The 19691-nt window shown below is 47.9% G+C and overlaps 1 protein-coding gene and 1 pseudogene across 1 annotated transcript in view; one reads left to right on the plus strand and one right to left on the minus strand.

The window, feature by feature from the left end:
- Positions 1-19691, plus strand: part of si (sucrase-isomaltase) — a 220702-nt gene that overhangs the window by 102914 nt on the left and 98097 nt on the right. Inside the window, exons 21-24 of the mRNA XM_070882329.1 lie at positions 559-683; positions 801-889; positions 1366-1415; positions 18487-18660. Of these exons, the coding sequence (XP_070738430.1) occupies positions 559-683; positions 801-889; positions 1366-1415; positions 18487-18660 (438 nt within the window). The remainder of the gene's footprint in view (positions 1-558; positions 684-800; positions 890-1365; positions 1416-18486; positions 18661-19691) is intronic.
- On the minus strand, positions 14505-14622 carry LOC139266335 (5S ribosomal RNA; annotated as a pseudogene).

A 19691-nucleotide genomic window follows, 5' to 3' on the forward strand; every position in this document is an offset into this window, starting at 1 on the left:
TTCAGTGATGGTAGTGCCATTAAATGTCAAGGTGTGGTGATTAGATTCTTGCTTGTTAGAGATGGTCATTGCCTGGCACATGTGTGGCACAAATGTTTCTTGCCACTTATCAGCCAAGTCTGAATATCGTCCAGGTCTTACCGCATGTGGGCATGGACTGCTTTATTATCTGGGAAGTTGCAACTGGAACCAAACACTGCAATCATCAGTGAACAACCCCACTTCTGACCTTATGATGGAGAGGGGTGTTTGATGAAGCAGCTGAAGATGGTTGGACATCAGATACTGCCTTGTACATATGTCGTAACAGTTTGCATTAAGCTATGTCTGTTAACAACAAAATATATCTATTCTTTCAGGTCAAAATGACCAATCCTGATAATAGAACTGAATTTACATTTGGTACAATGAGTAAGAGACAAATTGATGCAGAAATTATATTAATATTCAGCTGTGCCTCAATTAGTTCTCCCAGTGCTGTGCCATACTAATTAATTAATTAACAACAAGAATACAGTAAACATATATTCTCAAAAAAACTGTTTATTGTTAAATTAGGGTGTTCCCATATCTTCTCGAAAGCAGTATGTGGCTATGCAGATACCAGCAGATAAACTGGGACTTCATGTCAGAGGTGGATTTGTCTTCCCAACACAGCAACCAGCTAATACTACTTTTTACAGGTAAGTGCAACCAGATATATGCTTAGCTTTCCTGAAGTTAGACGCACTTGTACTAAAATATCATAGATAATGAAGCTGTCATTGAATTACATTCAATAAATATTTTATTATATATAGTCGGAAGAACCCCCTTCATCTCCTCATTGCCCTTGATGAACAAGGAAAGGCTGGTGGAGAGTTATTCTGGGATGATGGAGAATCCAGAGGTATTGTATTAAACATTACAGCATGCTATAATTCAGTGTGCAGCTGCTTTGAATACGGGATATCCACCAAACACCTTTTTTCAGCAATTCAGATCAGATAAATAACTTTCCTCAGAATATACAAGCTATAAATGGAGACACTGCTTCCAATTGTCGGCCTGTGAACCTACTGTTCAGGATCATTTCTACATATATTGCCTGAGCCCATAGTCTGAGTTCAGAAATAAACTGTCATTTCAAAAGTAGTTTTAAACCTGTTTAGGGAAGCACATGGCTGGCAAGCTATTTCAACATTGATAATCGTGCAATTATGTTACCTATCGAAGTAGCTTTACTGTTGAGCTTCATTCTCAGCCCTGAATGCCTTTAAAAATATATCACTTAATAATATAATTTAATTGATCATTTAATAAATCACTAGTGTTTGTGATGCATTGTAATGCTGAACAGTAAATTGTGCTAATTTTACCTTGCAGATACTTTCCAAAGGGAAGCTTACATTGCCTATCAGTTTACAGTTGCAGAGGTTAGTCTTTTCCAATTGATTCAACGACAATTTCTAATCGTTATTCTGTTACAAAATTTGCTGCTCAATGTGTACAAGGAACATATTTTTTGGATTTTTGGCTGAGATTTGTTACAGAAGTATCTGTGTATCCCTTTAAACTGCATAAATGTTACCCTTTGTCAAGAGGAATTATGTTTCCAAAAGGGTCTGTAAAAATATCAGGATGAGTTCATTCTCCATTTTATGGAAATTCTAAGACGTGCTTACATACCAAAGCATATAATCAAATTTCAAAATGCATCCGTCCTCATTCATTCAGCCACTAAACAGAATACTTAAAGGATGTATTAACCCATTTAAAATAAAGAGATGAAATCCTTGTTAAAATAATTAAGAAAAATATTTAAATAGGACATTAAGCATTCATATGATAACAGTGCCAATAGTAATTTTCAGATTTAATTTGTGAGTTTAATGGCTTTACTTTACTTTAGAGTGCTTAATGCTGACATTACATGCCCATCAGGGCAGTTATTGATGAAGTATGGCACAAGGAGCTCGTGAAAAGCTAAAGCTAAGTGTCAGCTGTGACTCAGTGGGTAGCACACTCGCCTCAAAATCAGAAAGTTGTGGGTTCAAGTCCCACTCTAGGAACTTGAGCGCACAAAAAACCCTGGGCTGACACTCTAATGTAGTGCTGAGGGAGTGCTGCACTGTCGGAGGTGCCGTCTTTCAGATGAAACATTAAACCGTCTGCCCCCTCAGGTGGATGTAAAAGATCCCCTGGCACTATTACAAAGAAGAGCAGGGTAGTTATCCCTGGTGTCCTGGCCAATATTTATCCCTCAATCAACAAAAAAAAATGATCTGGTCATTATCACATTTCTGTTTGTGAGAGTTTGCTGTGTGTGAGTTGGCTGCTGCATTTCCCACATTGACTACACTCCAAAAGCACTTAGTTGGCTGTTAAATCGCTTTGAGAGGTCTGGTATTCATGAAAGGTGCCAAATAAATGCAAGTCTTTCTTTCTTTCTAAAGTCAGTGGGGTGGTCAAAGAGAAAACATTCCAGTGGCTGAAGTCATACCTCATGCAAAGGCAAATGGTGTAGTTATCAGAAACCAGTCATCACAGCCCCAGGACGTCACTCCGAGAGTTCCTCAGGATATTGTCCTCACCCCAACCATCATTATCTGCTTCATCAATTACCTTTCCTCTATTGTAAGGGTCTGTTACCATTTTGAGAGTACATTATTAGCCATTGGCAGGAAAGAAATTAAGGATGAATCTTTCAGGCAATTAAGGGGAGTATTCATGAATAATAGAGTTGTAATACTAGGGATTGTTAAGTATCATAAGACAAAAGCTTCTGATCAAAATGGATAAGGACTCTTAGAATGCATCCAAATCCAGTTTCCTTCATCAGTATGTTGGATGCTTAATAAGGAGGGATGCAGCATTAAATCTGGTCCCAAACAATGAAACAGGACAAATTAATTACCTTAAGGTCGGAGAATATCTAGGTAATAGTAACAATAACTTCATAAGGTGCACATGGAAAATAGCTTGAAAAAAGGGAAAATTTAAAGAAAAGGAGTCCAAGTTAAAAGTGTTGGACTGGAAATTATCTTATTTCAGTGAGATAAATAGGGACAAACCCAGATTTAATCCGGCCTTAACCTGAAGCCTTTGGAAGATTGAGTGTAGCACGGCTTCCAATTGTACATTGCATTGTGGCTGTGTACCCTGCTCAATGTGGAGTTATACAGTCAAGACATAACAGAAGAGCTGTAGGCTGGTGTGAGAGTTTGGCACTCAGGAGCAACACACAGAATACAAGTTGACAGGCTGCACTTGATGGCAAGTGCCAGGTAACTGACGCATAGTAATATTGGTTAATCTTATCTTCTCAGTTTCCTTAATCATAGAATCATAAAAACTTACAGCACTGAAGGAGGCCATTCAGCCTCGTGGCTCTTTCAAACATCATGCTTAGCCCCACATCCCCACTTTATGTCCATAACCCTGTAAATTCCTCATCCTCAAGTACCTGTCCAACTTCCTTTTAAAATATTTATGGAATCGGCTTCCACCAGCTTTTCAGGTAGAGCATTCCGGATCCCGACAACTCTGGGTGAAAAATGTTCTCCTTATCTCCCCTCTAGATCTTTTGCCAATGATTTTGAATCTATGACCTCAAGTTATTGACCCACTCGCCAGAGGGGATAGTTTTTCTCGATCAAAACCTCTCATCATCTTGAAAACTTCTATTAGGCCATCTCTTAACATTCTCTGTCCAAAGATAACAGTCCTAACTTTTCCAACCTCTCCTCATAACTGAGGTCCCTCATCCCTGGTAACATCCAGGTAAATTTCATCTGTACTCTTCCTAAGGCCTTTACATCTTTCCTGAAGTGTGATGTCTTGAATTGTCCACAATACTCCAGCTGAGGTCTAACCAATGATTTATATACTTCTAACATGATCTTTTTGCTTTTATATTCTATGGGTTCAAATTTCCCCAGGAGTTGCGCCACTTTTTTTGGAGCAAGTAGCTTTTTTTGGAGTAACTTAAAAATCGCAAATTTCCCCATTTAACTTGCTCCAGTGTAAGTCAGTCAGTTAGTTAGGTTTTATTTTAGTTTAATTTTTTTTCTCCAAAAGGGGCGTGACCAGCCACTTACGCCTGTTTTGGCCATAGAAGCAAATTTGGCCAGCTGAAAGTTACTCCAAACTAACTTAGACCAATGTATGTGGCCACTTTTGTAGGCACAGAAAAACCTTACCTACATTTAAGAAATCAGCGCAGGTAGCCAGAGATAGGGCAGGGAGTTGGGGGGGGGGGAGGGGGAGAAGGTGAGTTAGAGGATTCCAAAGCTCTAAAGACCTTCACAACATCAGCACAACATTACAACATCTTCAGCACAACAGCTGCACAAAATTACCACAAATAAAAGAAAGATAAATCAGCTACAGAAAATAGAGCAGTCCTACCTTGCCAACTGCAGAACGCACCGGCTCGCCCTCCCACCAGGGCTAGGGGCGGCAGGCACGCGTGACTGTAGGGATGAGGGATTTTTACTTTTTACAGTTGATCCTAAATGTTGCGTGGTCCTAATGGAGGATGATACAGTTTTGGTGCAAAATATCTTTTATTGTGAATTTTACAGTGCACTTCAACGATATAAACAACAACAACAATATCCACAGAAGGAAAGAAAGTCTGCACCCATCCCTCATCCACATCTCATGGAAAGTGCACTTCCTCATGGGGTCGGTGATGGTGGTGGGTGGGTTTGGGGACCTGGCTTGGGTTTTCCGATGGATGGTGCATGGAGTAAAGTGGGAGTGAAATTTGAGTCTCCGGCCTTTGTGCCCTTATTGCAGAAGCCAGATCCCTCATAGCATCTGCCATCATCTGCACACCCTCTGAAATACCCGCCCCAACATTCCGTCTTAGTGCAGAGATTTCACCCAATAGTGTGGCGACATCATCACGCATCCCACTGACGGCCACCACGAGTGATCTTGTGAGGGCATTGGTCTCCTCACCCAATGAAAAAACCTGATTTACTTCTACTGAGGGCTGCCTCTCAGGAGAGCCTGGTCGGCTTCTCCTTCCCCTTGCCGTAGGTCTATCTAGTGGCACCCTCCAGTGCGAGGTGCAGGCTGGGATGGTGGGACACTGGGTGTCCCAAGATGCATTTCCCGACCGCCACTCGGACCCGCGACCGCGGAAGGTGTGAACCCATGGAAGGTTGCTAAGGAGCTAATGGAGGATTCTGGCTGTGTGATGCCCTGTGATATGTCCTGATCGATATCACTGCCAGCATTCGACTGAGCACACATTTCGATGGACCACTCCTGCCCCCACCCGCCTTGGTCTGGAGCGCACGCATCTGGATTCTCAGCATCTTGAGGAATGTTGTCTTCTTCTGCAAAAGACAATACAACAGTCAAACGGTTAGCAGCACACGAGGGGGCAGGATGAGTGGCATGAGTAGTCTCACGTGTAGCAGGCCAGTCAGCAGGTTGATTTGAAAGGCCACTATGCATTTTAATGACTCACCCTCACCCTCACGTGTGGGTCCAGCTTGTGCAGAGCTTATTCTTTTTCTGCCAGTGCGAGTCAGCAAGGCAGCAATCCTCTGTTCCAGGGGTGACAGTTGATGTAGATTTGACGGATCTCCTCCTCTTCTAGTTCTCTCCCTCTTGTTGTGGGCCAATTTCTTCTGCAAAGATGAAAATATAAATTGTCAGACAAGGTGCGCTTCTGATGGGTGGGACACATACAGATGCTCACATTTTCCACTGCAATTCAATTTAAAGATGAAGATATTACTTACACTCACTACTTGACCAATGTCCTGCCATTTCTTCTTGCACTGGCTTCCAGATCTAGCAGTATTGACCCCAGTGGAGAATTCTTCGGCAACGAGGTTCCAGCTTTTCCTCATTTCCTTGGGGGAGAACTTTGACGGACCACTCTTGCTGATATCCAGCTCCAGCCATTTCTCCTCAGTAAACATTACTAATTTCCATGGAGGAAATTCTTGGTTCTTCTTGCACGCTCTTGCGCCATTTGTCTATTGGAGTGCCCATTGCGCATGTGTGCACACTGAAACAGTCATGCATGCCCCTGCCGGCACTGCACGACACGCTGGGCCCAAGTCCGCCCCCCTCCAGCCGCGCTGTGTTTCGGTGTTTTAGTGGCTTTTCTCGTTGATAGTAATAGGAGTCCATACAAACAGATCTCCCATTTTTATCAATGAGAATACTGCATAGTGCTTGGTGGTCCAGGCCCACATGACTCCAGTTTGTACGTACATACCTGAAAGGCATCCTCCCATGCGCTGCACATCTAATTTAGGCCTCCGAATGGGATATCCATGTTCCTCCGGGACCACCAGGTACTTTTGTAGATTTTTTGGGGGTCGGCGGCGTTCGTACGAATGAAGCCTCCGACGGCAATTTTTCCTCCAAAATGTATTCCTTGGAATGGTCTCGTTGGCCAAGACATTTTAGCTGGCATGGTCTTGATAGATAGTACACTTACTTACTAATACTTCTAAGTCTTTATCCAACCCAGGCAAGTAAACAAAACTTCAGGCTACCGATTTCATGGCTACGATGCCAGTACGCTCACCATGAAGTACCGTCAAGACATTGGCCTGGAATGCATTGGGAATGATTACTCTCAGGCCCCATTTCAGACATCCCTGCTCACATGATAATTCATGCCAACAATGAAAAAAGGGCTTTATCCCCTCATCTAAATGCATCTGATCGTCAGACCCCCCCCTTGTGGGATTTGCACATAGGCCCACTGTAACGTGGCATCTTTCTGTGTGTGCTCTATAATTAACGAGGTGGTGACCAGAAAGTCCTCATCAGTAACATCTAGCGTGAAGATTGACTGTTCATGGCCAATTTCAGAATCTTCATGAGGGCATCGACCACTGCATTCTGCTTCGACATGCGATACTTGATTTGTAATCGTACTGAGACAATAAAAAAGCCCACCTTTGCATTCTGGAAGCCGCCATAGATGGGATTGCCACCTTTGGGCCTAGGATAGCTACTAAAGGTGTGTGATCAGTTACTAGCGTCGTTTGGCGTCCCAAAAGAAACTGGTGAAACTTTTTAATACCAAATATAATTTCCAAAGTCTCTTTCTCAATCTGGGCATAATTTTGTTCGCTTTTGTTGAGTGTACGCGATGCAAAGACAACTGTTTTTTCCTGCCAATCATTCATATCATGGCTGATCACTGCTCCCATGCCATACTCAGAGGCATCACATGCAAGTCTTGGTTCACGAGTCAGATTATAATGGACGAGAAGAGCACGACTGTTCAAGCGTCGCTTGCTTGTGTCGTATGCATTCTGTTGCTCTTTGTCCCATATCCAACGCACCTCTTTCTTTAATAAATAATGGAGTGGTGCGAGCACATTGCTAGTCCAGGAAGAAAACAAGCATAATATTGGACCATGCCTAAAAACGATTGTAATTCAGTACCGTTTTTCCGTTCCAGAGCCATCATGATGGCTTGCACTCTCTCCTTAACTGGTTGGAGACCATTTTCATCAACCCGCAATCCTAGATAAACCACCTCATGCTGTATGAATGCACATTTACTCCTTTTCAGCTTCAGATTATAGTTATTGAACCATTTGAGTACTTCTTCTCAGATTTCCAGGCTTTCCCTCTCTGTGCCGGTGGTTATCAACATATCATCTTGATTGCACAAACAGTGATTCATTCCCTGTAAGATCTGATCCATGGTAGCCTGAAATATCTTTGGTGAGGACTTGATGCCATAGAGCAACTTAGTGCATGAATACAAACCTTTGTGCGTGTTGACTGTCAGATACTGCTGACTATCGTTGTCAATGTTGAGTTGAGCATAGGCAGGGGAGAGATCCACTTTTGTGAATAATTTGGCTCTTGCCAGTTCTGCATACAGGTCCTGTAAAGGGTACTGTTCATCATCAACTGCTTGATTCATGGTAATTTTATAATCCCCAGAGAGCCGTACTGTTTTGACTGCCTTCGGAACTTCAACTAATGGGGTGGCCCAGTCACTCCTATCAGTCTTCACTAAAACGCAGTTTTTCTCCAACTTATCAAGCTCTCGCTCAACCTGTGATTTTAATGCATATGGTACCGGCCTTCGTCTACAAAAAAAAGGTTTGACATCCGACCAATTCCAAATATATGCATTGTGTCCCTTGATGCCCTTGTATGAGTCCTCAAACATGTTAGCATATTTCTCCAGCAGATTATCTAACGGAGATTTAACCAGTTCTATACTTCAAATGCTGTACCAATCCAAACAAAGCACTCTTAGCCAATCTTTGACTGTAAGTGTTGGCTGATTGACATATTTTTCTATAATAATAGGTAATCTTGCTTGTTGCCCCTGGTATTGTACTATACACTTCATTTGTCGAAGCGTCTGCAGTTTTTCCCCTGAATATGTTTTCAGCTCTGCTTAGCTCGCTTTTAGTGGTATACCCCTGAAATTCTTGCAGTACGCATCCTGACTCATTATTAAGCAATCAGCAGCTGTATCTATTGTCATATTAATCCATCAATTATTACCCAGTACTAACGTTCTGAATTCCTGCCATAAGGAATGTACTGTCATGCCCTTCAGTGCATATACACCAATACCTACACTGTTCTGATCGGTTTCCACCCCAGCGAAGTCATTGGGCCTGTCCTTGGAATTACATGCGGCTGCAATGTGTCCCCTTACTTAACAGCAGTAGCATCTTGCCCACTTGAACTGACACTGCTGTGTAGTATGGTTGCCATTACACCTATGATGTCTATTCGTCTTGATTTCATAACTCTCCCTCCTACTAGGGCTCACACTCTTCTACTTTTCTACAGCCCGGTGACTGTGAACTGCTGCTACTGCCGGTAATGGGTGAAATTCCTTAATATTTTTCTCTGTCATCTCCGTGGAGGTGGCTATCTTGCAAGCTTTCTCAAAAGAGAGATCATCTGTACCGGAACAATTTTGACAGGATGAATTTATCTGTTAGTCCACATATAAGTTTATCTTGAAGAACCCTATCTAGGAATCCTCCAAAATTGCAGTGTAGAGATAGTTTTTTTATAGCAACACTGTTTTCACTGATGGTTTCATCAGGTCTTTAGTTTCTCTTTGCGAACATATAGCTCTCTGCTATTTCCAAAAGCTGTGAGTCAAAATGATTCTCCAATATCTGGAGTATGTCTGAGAATGAAGCATCCCTAATCTTTCTCGGGATTAACAAATTCACTAAGATACCATAATTCTTTGCACCAATCATGATTGACAGAATAGCTTTCATCTGAGAATCTTGAATTGCTTTTCAATGGCTCTAAATGTATTTCCATTAGCTCTTTTTATCAGTTCAACATTGTTCAGTACTCACAAAAAAAATGGTACCACCAATTTCTCATTCAGGAATCACACTGCCAGTATATCTCCTTGTTGTGCTCCACTTGCATTTGCCTTCTCATGAAAGGAAATTCCACCAAAAATGTCTTCATGAAGAAAACCCATCCTCGGCGCAATTTTGTAATGTATTTGGTTCATGGGTTCTTTGCTTAAGAATTCATTGCAACACATTGCGACTAAGAACCAGTTGGTTTATTAACAAAAGGTTTAACAATCACACAATACATTATCAGTTCATCCACCAGGCTCATCGTGGATCCCCCGAAAACAACTGGCTGGGGTTTTATTGTGTCTTGCAAACATCACTTGACTGGCTAAGCCACTCTCAAATTAACAGCTCTACAACTCTTTTTTTTTGGTTGTAACAGAAATAAACATTAAAGCAAGTCCCCCCCCGATTAAAGTGGGGGTAAACTCCAAACACTTTTCAAGTGTCCCCTTTTTTTTGTTTCTTTTGGGGGTTTTTTGTGTTTTTTTTTGATTTTTTTGGGGGTTTTTTTGGGGGCACTAAAACACAAATATATGCAAGTGCCCCCTATAAAAGGGGAGGGGGACACTAAAACCCGGCAATAAAACAAATTAAACTTTAAAACATGTAAAATCAAATTAAAATTTGGTTGCCGGGGGTGATGATGCACTCCAGCCCCTCCGGCGCCCACCTCTCGCAGAAGGCCGCGAGCGTACCGTTGGACACCACGTGCTCCATCTCCAGGGACACCCTGGCTCGGATGTAGGCGCGGAAGGGAGGCAGGCAGTCGGACTGAACGACCCCCTCAACCGCCCGCTGCCTGAACCGGCTGATGGCACGCTTGGGCATGCCCAGGAGCAGTCCTACGAGGAGGCCTTCGGAACTACCTTCTCCCCTCCGCACAGGGTGCCCAAAGATCAGGAGTGTGGGACTGAAGTGCAACCAGAATTTGAGGAGCAGCCCCTTAAAAAAGTGAAACAGGGGCTGCAACCTCACACATTCCATAAAAACATGGAACACGGACTCCTCCAGACCGCCGAAATTGCAGGCTGGCTGGGAGCCCGTGAACCGGCTTAAAAATTTTTGCATGGGACTGCTCCGTGCACCACCCTCCAGGTCAAGTCCCCGGTAAATAGTGGGAGGACTCCCGCGTAGAGTGCACTCCATCGTGATCCCCGCCTCCTCCGGACGGCAAGATGGTGAGCCAAGGCGTGTCCGGACGGCAGACGAGGATGGCAAGGTTGATAGTGTGCAGCAGCAGCCTGTACAGGAAACCCCTCCGCGCAGAACTGAAAGGTACGGAGGGGATTTCCCCGAGGCGGCTCAAGTTGTGAGGCGCTGGCTCCCGAGGGAGGTTTCAGGGCTTGGCGCCGATGAGGAATTCCGTCCGTTCGGGGGGCAGTTCGGACAAGATCTCCCCACGTGCTTGAGCCTCCTCGACGCACTGAACGGAATCAGGGCCCAGAGCTGTTTTTAGCGACTCGATGGCATCGGCCACGCGACGGACGTCAGCCCAGTTTAGAACGTCTGGCGCCATCCAGCCCACTCCTCCGCCATCGAGCAGGTCCCTGACCCTGGTTACCTCGCCAGCCACAGCCCTCTCATCCGCCTGCCACCTAAAACCGCGGTCGTGGAGGTACAGATTCCTGAGCAGCGGCTCCTGCAGGACAGCCGCCACTCCAGATGGTGGAGAGCTGCGCTTGGTGGTGACTCTGTGCCAGTCCCTGATGAGTTCCTGGTAAAAGACAGGCAGCCTCTGCACGGCGGTCCTAACGCCCCCCATTCTCACAAACAGGAGCTGCGTGTCGTAATTCAGGCTGTACTGCTGGCGGAAGAAGTACGTCGCCAGCGCACGCCACCGAGGAGGGAGCTCAAAGTAAAGGTATTTCTGCAGGGTCTGAAGATGGAAAGTTGCTAGCTAGGTGCCGATGCACACCAACGCCTGACCGCCCTCCCTGAGCAGGAGACTCAAGACCGCGGCAGAGACCCAGTGCTTCCAATTGTTCCAGAAGAAGTCCACCAGCTTCTTCTGTATCTTGGCGACAAACGCAGAGGGTGGGGTCAAAGTGACCAGCCAGTACCACAGCATAGCGGCCACCAGCTGGTTTATGACTAGCTCTTGACCCCTGTAGGACAGCACTCTGAGCAGTTCTGTCCAGCGCTCTTGGCAAGTGGCGACCTTGGCTTCCAGCTCTTGCCAGTTCGCGGGCCAGCCTTCCTTGTCGGGGCTAAGGTAGACTCCCAGATAGAGGAGATGGGTCGTACTCCAGGCAAAAGGCCTGAGCTCCTCCGGCAGGGAGTCCACCCGCCACTGACCCACCAGGAGTCCGGAACATTTCTCCCAGTTGATCCGCGCGGAGGATGCAGCCGAGTAAATCTCCTGGCAGTCACGCATCCTCCGCATGTTAACGGGATCCTCGGCCATGAGGACCGTAAACCGAGAGGATGACCTCCACGCCAGTCCCGTCAACCTCGTCCGCAGGAGGCGCAGGAAAGGCTCCACGCAGATGGCGTATAACTGGCTGGACATGGGGCATCCCTGGCGCACCCCTCTCCCAAAGTGATTGGTCGCTGTCAAAGACCCGTTAACCTTAATCTGACACTCTGCGGCGGCGTACAAAAGTCGGATGCGGGCGACGAAATGCATCCCGAACCCGAAAGCGTGCAGAGTTCCGAACAGATATTTGTGATCCACCATGTCGAACGCCTTCTCTTGGTCTAGGGATAGGAAGGCGACTGACAGACCAGCCTCCTGGGAATGATAGGAACAGGTCCCGGACCAGATGGATGTTATCCTGGAATGTCCGGCCCGGGACCGTGTAGGACTGGTCGGGGTGGATCATGTGGTCCAGCATGGTGCCAAAGCAAGCAGACATCACCCTGGCGAAGGTTTTATAGTCTGTGCTGAGAAGGGAGACTGGGCACCAGTTCTTAAGTTGGCGGAGATCGCCCTTCTTAGGCAGCAAGACGATGACTGCCATGCGCCAAGAGAGGGGCATCTCCCCGGTCGCCAGACTTTACCCCTGGACCCGCGCGTGGTTCAACAGCTCTACCAACTCTTTTGCTGAAACAAAATAAACATTAACTCAAGTGCCCCCTTATTAAAGGGAGGATACCCTCCAAAAACTTTTCAAGTGCCCTTTTTTTTTGTCGGATTTTTTGTGGGGTTTTTTCGGGCACCGAGAGGCAAATTATACAACTGCCCCCTGACTGGGGGGACACTAAAACCCGGCATTACAACAAATTAAACTTTAAAACATATAACATCAAATGAAAATTTGGATGCCGGGGGTAACTATGCACTCCAGTCCCTCCGGCACCCACCTCTCACGGAAGGCCGCGAGCGTACCGGTGGACACTGCGTGCTCCATCTCCAAGGACATCCTGGCTCGAATGAAAGCGCGGAAGAGAGGCAGGCAGTCGGGCTGAACGACCCCCTCAACCGCCCGCTGCCTGGACCGGCTGATGGCACCCTTGGCCGTGCCCAGGAGCAGTCCTACGAGGAGGCCCTCGGACCTACCCGCTCCCCTACGCACAGGGTGCCCAAAGATCAGGAGTATGGGACTGAAATGCAGCCAGAATGTGAGGAGCAGCCCCTTTAAATAATGGAACAGGTGCTGCAACCTCGTGCATTCAATAAAAACATGGAACACGGACTCTTCCAGACCGCAGAAATTGCAGGCGGCCTGGGAGCCCGTGAACCGGCTTAAAAATTTGTTGCACGGACTGCTCTGTGCACCACCCTCCAGGCCAAGTCCCCGATAAATAGTGGGAGGACTCCCGCGTAGAGTGCACTCCATCGGGGACCCCGCCTCCTCCAGACGGCAAGATGGTACGCCATGGCGTGTCTGGACGGCAGACAAGGATGGCAAGGTTGAGAGTGTGCAGGAGCAGCCCGTACAGGAAACCCCTCCGCGCAGAACTGAAAGGCATGGAGGGGATTTCACCGAGGCGGCTCAAGTTGTGAGGCTCCGGCTCCCGAGGGAGGTTCCGGGGTTTGGCACCGATGAGGAATTCCATCCGGACGGGGGTCAGTTCGGACGGGATCTCCCCACGTGCTTGAGCCTCCTCAACACAGCTAACGGAGTTAGGGCCCAGAGCTATTTTTAGCGACTCGATGGCATCGGCCGCACGGCAGACGTTGGCCGAATTTAGGTGCCGTGCCAGCATGTCTGGTGCCATCCAGCCCGCTCCTCCGCCATTGAGCAGGTCCCTGACCCTGGTTACCATGCCAGCCACAGCCCTCTCGTCCGACTGCCACCGAAAACCTCGGTCGTGGAGGTACGGATTCCCGAGCAGCGGCTCCTGCAGGACAGCTGCCACTCCAGCCAGTGGAGAGCTGCGCTTGGTGGAGACTTTGTTCCAGACCCTGGTGAGTTCCTTGTAAAAGACAGGCAGCCCCTGGATGGCGGTCCTGACGCCCCCCAAGCTCACAAACAGGAGCTGCGTGTCGTAGTTGAGGCTGTGCTGCTGGCGGAAGAAATATGTCACCAGCGCACGCCACCTAGGAGGGGGCTCAGCGTAAAGGTATCTCTGCAGGGTCTGAAGACGGAAAGTCGCTAACTGGGTGCTGACGCACACCAACGACTGACCGCCCTCCCTAAGCGGGAGACTCAAGACCGCGGCAGAGACCCGGTGCTTCCTGTTGTTCCAGAAGAAGTCCACCAGCTTCTTCTGTACCTTGGCGACAAACGCAGGGGGTGGGGTCAAAGTGACCAGCCGGTACCACAGAATAGTGGCCACCAGCTGGTTTATGACTTGCGCTCGACCCCTGTCGGACAGCACTCGAAGCAGTTCTGTCCAGCGCCCTAGGCGAGCGGCGACCTTGGCCTCCAGCTCTTGCCAGTTTGCCGGCCAGGCTTCCTCGTCGGGGCTAAGATAGACTCCCAGATAGAGGAGATGGGTCGTGCTCCAGGCAAAAGGGCTGAGCTCCTCCGGCAGGGAGTCCACCCGCCACTGACCCACCAGGAGTCCGGAACATTTCCACCATTTGATCCTGGCGGAGGATGCGGCCGAGTAAATCACCTGGCACTCACAGATCCTCTGCAGATCAGCGGGATCCGCTACCCTGAGGAGCACGTCATCGGCGTAAGCCGAGAGGACGACCTCCACGCCCGGCACTTGAAGAGCCAGTCCCGTCAACCTCGTCCGCAGGAGGCGCAGGGAAGGCTCCATGCAGATGGCTAAAGCCTACTGCACCGGTATTCCCAGGTGGTCTCCCATCCAAGTACTAACCAGGCCTGACTCTGTTTAGTTTCCAAGATCAGATGAGATCGGACGTTTTCAGATTAGTGTGGCCGTAGGGCCGGACATGGGGCATCCCTAGCGCACCGCTCTCTTAAAGCGATTGGGCGCTGTCAAAGACCCATTAACCTTAATCAGAAACTCTGCGGCAGCGTACAAAAATCGGATCCGGGCGACGAAATGCGTCTCGAACCCGAAAGCGCGCAGAGTTCCGAGCAGATAGTCGTGATCCACCCTGTTGAACGCCTTCTCTTGGTCGAGGGATAGGAAAGCGACCGACAGACCAGCCTCCTGGGAATGATGGATCAGGTCCCGGACCCGATGAAGATTATCGTGGATTGTCCGGCCTGGGACCGTGTAGGACTCGTCGGGGTGGATCATATGGTCCAGCATGGCACCAAGGCAAGCAGACATCACCCTGGTGAAGATTTTATAGTCCATGCTGAGGAGGGAGACCGGGCGCCAGTTCTTAAGTAGGCGGAGATCGCCCTTCTTCGGCAGCAGGACGATGACAGCCCTGTGCCAAGAGAGGGGCATCTCCCCGGTCGCCAGACATCCCCCCAGGACACATGCGTAGTTCAACAGCTCTACAACTCTTTTGGAGTAAAACATAATTAACATTAAATCAAGTGCCCCCTTATTTGGGGAACACTCCAGCCACATTTCAACTGCCCTTTTTTTTTGTGTTTTTTAAAAAAAATGTTTTGTTTTGTTTTTTTTAATTTTTTTGGGGGGCAATAAAATCATATAATTTACAAGTGCCCCCTATAAAAGAGGAGGGGGACACTAAAACCCGGCTAATTAAAACAAATTAAACTTTAAAACAAATAAAATTAAATTAAAATTTGGTTGCCGGGGGTGACAATGCACGCCAGTCCCTCCGGCGCCCACCTCTCACGGAAGGCCGCGAGCATACCGGTGGACACCGCGTGCTCCATCTCTAAGGACACCCTGGTGCGGATGTAAGCACGGAAGAGAGGCAGGCAGTCAGGCTGAACGACCCACTCGACCGCCCGCTGCCTGGATCGGCTGATGGCCCCCTTGGCCGTGCCCAGCAGCAGTCCTACGAGGAGGCCCTTGGACCAATCCGCTCCCCTCCGCACAGGTTGTCCAAAGATCAGGAGTGTGGGACTGAAGTGCAACCAAAAATTGAGGAGCAGCCCCTTTAAATAATGGAACAGTGGCTGCAACCTCGCACACTCCATAAAAACGTGGAACACGGACTCTTCCAGACCGCAGAAATTGCAAGCGGCCTGGGAGCCCGTGAACCGGCTTAAAAATGTATTGCACGGGACTGCTCCGTGCACCACCCTCCAGGCCAAGTCCCCGATAAATAGTGGGAGGACTCCCGCGTCAAGTGCACTCCATCAGGGACCCCCGCCTCCTCCTGATGGCAAGATGGTACACCATGGCGTATCCGGACGGCAGGCGAGGATGGCAAGGTTGAGAGTGTGCAGGAGCAGCCCGTACAGGAAACCCCTCCGCGCGGAACTGAAAGGCACAGAGGGGATTTCCCCGAGGCGGCTCAAGTTGTGAGGCTCCGGCTCTCAAGGGAGGTTCCGGGGTTTGGCGTCGATGAGGAATTCTGTCCGAACGGGGGTCAGTTCGGACGGGATCTCCCCACGTGCTTGAGCCTCCTCGACACACCTAACGGAGTCAGGGCCCAAAGCTGTTTTTAGCGACTCGATGGCATCGGCCGCGTGGCGGACGTTGGCAGAGTTTAGGCGCCGCGCCAGCGTGCCTGGCGCCATCCAGCCCTCTCCTCCGCCATCGAGCAGGTCCCTGACCCTGGTCACCTCACCAGCCACAGCCCTCTCGTCCGACTGCCACCGAAAACCTCGGTCGTGGAGGTACGGATTCCCGAGCAGCAGCTCCTGCAGGACAGCTGCCACTCCAGCCGGTGGAGAGCTGCGCTTGGTGGAGACTTTGTTCCAGACCCTGGTGAGTTCCTTGTAAAAGACAGGCAGCCCCTGGATGGCGGTCCTGACGCCCCCCAAGCTCACAAACAGGAGCTGCGTGTCGTAGTTGAGGCTGTGCTGCTGGCGGAAGAAATATGTCACCAGCGCACGCCACCTAGGAGGGGGCTCAACATAAAGGTAACTCTGCAGGGTCTGAAGACGGAAAGTCGCTAGCTGGGTGCTGACGCACACCAACGACTGACCGCCCTCCCTAAGCGGGAGACTCAAGACCGCGGCAGAGACCCAGTGCTTCCTGTTGTTCCAGAAGAAGTCCACCAGCTTCTTCTGTATCTTGGCGACAAACGCAGGGGGTGGGGTCAAAGTGACCAGCCGGTACCACAGCATAGCGGCCACCAGCTGGTTTATGACTAGCGCTCGACCCCTGTCGGACAGCACTCGGAGCAGTCCTGTCCAGCGCCCTAGGCGAGCGGCGACCTTGGCCTCCAGCTCTTGCCAGTTTGCCGGCCAGGCTTCCTCGTCGGGGCTAAGGTAGACTCCCAGATAGAGGAGATGGTCGTGCTCCAGGCAAAAGACCTGAGCTCCTCCGGCAGAGAGTCCACCCGCCACTGACCCACCAGGAGTCCGGAACATTTCTCCCAGTTGATCCTGGCGGAGGATGCGGCCAAGTAAATCTCCTGGCACTCACACATCCTCCGCAGGTCAACGGGATCCTCTACCGTGAGGAGCACGTCATCGCCTTAAGCCGAGAGGACGATCTCCACGCCCAGCCCTTGCAGAGCCTGTCCCGTCAACCTCGTCTGCAAGAGGCGCAGGAAAGGCTCCACGCAGATGGCATATAACTGGCCGGACATGGGGCATCCCTGGCGCACCCCTCTCCTAAAGCGAAGGGGCGCCGTCAAGGATCCGTTAACCTTAATCAGAAACTCCGCGGCAGCGTACAAAAGTCGGATCCGGGCGACGAAATGCGTCCCGTATCCGAAAGCGCGCAGAGTTCCGAACAGATAGTCATGATCCACCCTGTCGAACGCCTTCTCTTGGTCGAGGGATAGGAAGGCGACCGACAGACCAGCCTCCTGGGAATGATGGATGAGGTCCCGGACCAGATGGATGTTATCGTGGATTGTCCGGCCCGGGACCGTGTAGGACTGGTCGGGGTGGATCATGTGGTCCAGCACGGCGCCAAGGCGAGCAGACATCACACTGGCGAAGATTTTGTAGTCCGTGCTGAGGAGGGAGACCGGGTGCCAGTTCTTAAGTAGGCGGAGATCACCCTTCTTAGGCAGCAGGATGATGACTGCCCTGCGCCAAGAGAGGGTCATTTCCCCAGTCGCCAGACTTCCCCCCAGGACCCGTGCGTAGTTCAACAGCTCTACAAACCTGTGAGCGTACTCACAGGTGGATACATTACAATTTTTTAAAATGTAAAGTTTAAAAATAACTAACTTTTTCTTTCTGTTTCTTTTTTTTCTTTCTTAATCCAATCTTTCTTTCCCTCTCTTTATTTCTCTTTCTGTACCTGATTTGTCATTGAATTCACCCACGCTAATTTACACTTCCTTCTCAGTCCTTGTGCTGTTTATTTCATAATCTTTCAATGTGATTAGCTAAGGAAATGCGCAGGTACTTGTCCTGTTCACTCAAGTCCCAGATGCCCGGTTTCCCTCGCTGTGATGTTATCAGCTCGCACTTTCAGCAACTTTCCACGTAAAAATCCTGAAGGTGCAAGGGCACATCTAACTGAAGGCAGATGCCGCTAGCTGCCCTGCTGCAGCAAAATCTGGGCCATTATGGTGGGAATACTTGATTAAATGTTATTCGAATCCTTAATGGTTGTCCCTCTGTTGCTCTTTTAATAGATAGCAAGCTCATTGCTTTGGACAAAATATGCGCAAGGCCTAAATACCTTACAATGCAGACCTCATTTGCACGATTCGTGTCATCACTACCAGGAAAAAGAATCATGCAATTTGCTCCATATGTTTAATGATTATTTTGTTCTCTTTTAGAATCTTTTGGATCTTAAAGTATTAAAAAGAGGATACATTGACCCAAACAACCTTAAATTTGAAGAAATAAAAATCCTTGGCATCAAGAGTGCTCCGACATCCGTCATCGTGAAACAGGGAACTACTGTCAGACCTTTACCACCAGGAAATGTCACTTATAATACAATTACTAAGGTAATGGAAACTTTCTGATAATCTCAATAATTCTTTCTTTAATCAAATACATCCAAAATTCATTGCTCACTAACTGTTCCATTCTGTGTTACTCAGCCTGAGCAATTATTTTTTTTAAACCTATACCATTTAGATGTCAAAAATAATGTTAACTCAATGGTTCTCTGCTACATCTTATTCGTAGCAGAGCTAATTGATTCCAGGATTAACTTTGAACTCAAACTTTAAATCTAATGCATGTAGAATGAGAATTAAGTAAGAAATGACTGTCCTGTGGGGGAAGGTGATGGTAACACCAAAATGCTTTTAAAGATGAAGGTCTGTGTAAGTGACACTTGTTAAATGCAAAGTACAATCCAACAGAGTTCACTGCGGCTCTTGCTGGAATGCGATAAAGAAGGCAAGGACACATATCTCTTCGGACAGTGTGTTTGGAAAAGAACAATTAACAGTTTCCTGTAAAGTGGAGTATTTTTTCTTTCTCCGGCTATTCCCTGCTTTGACAGATGAACATGGGGTGTATTAGTTCTGTAATTATAGTGTACACTCAGTGCAACATTTCATAGCATTCTTTAATCTGATAATGATTCTCATAAACAATGTTTTTATTGGTTACTTTTATTTATTTTATTATGTTGACTGAGTGTCTTTCAACAATGAAACCAAAAGATAAGTGCATCGTACCAGTAAGAAATTAGTCTTTATTGCAACCAGTGATGACTTTGTAACTACATTAGGTGTATATATATGTTAAAATTTAATCGATTACTTTTTTATGACAAAATTAGCTAGACTTTCTTCTTTTGTGGGGTTCCTGCTGGGAAAATAGTGTGCCCCAGAGGCAGCCTAACTTGGATGTTGCTGGCAGGCACCCAGCAGTATTTTCAGGGCCACTGAGTTGCTAATGAATGGGGGGATGAAAGTTACTGTGATCAATGGTATGGTGTAAAACAAAAAATAATGAAAAAAATATATCTCGCTCCAAGTTCATATGATCGATTGCATTGAGCAAGACAGCCGTTTAAATTTAA

Source organism: Pristiophorus japonicus, chromosome 6, assembly GCF_044704955.1.
Source record: "Pristiophorus japonicus isolate sPriJap1 chromosome 6, sPriJap1.hap1, whole genome shotgun sequence".
Classification (NCBI taxonomy): Eukaryota; Metazoa; Chordata; class Chondrichthyes; family Pristiophoridae; genus Pristiophorus; species Pristiophorus japonicus.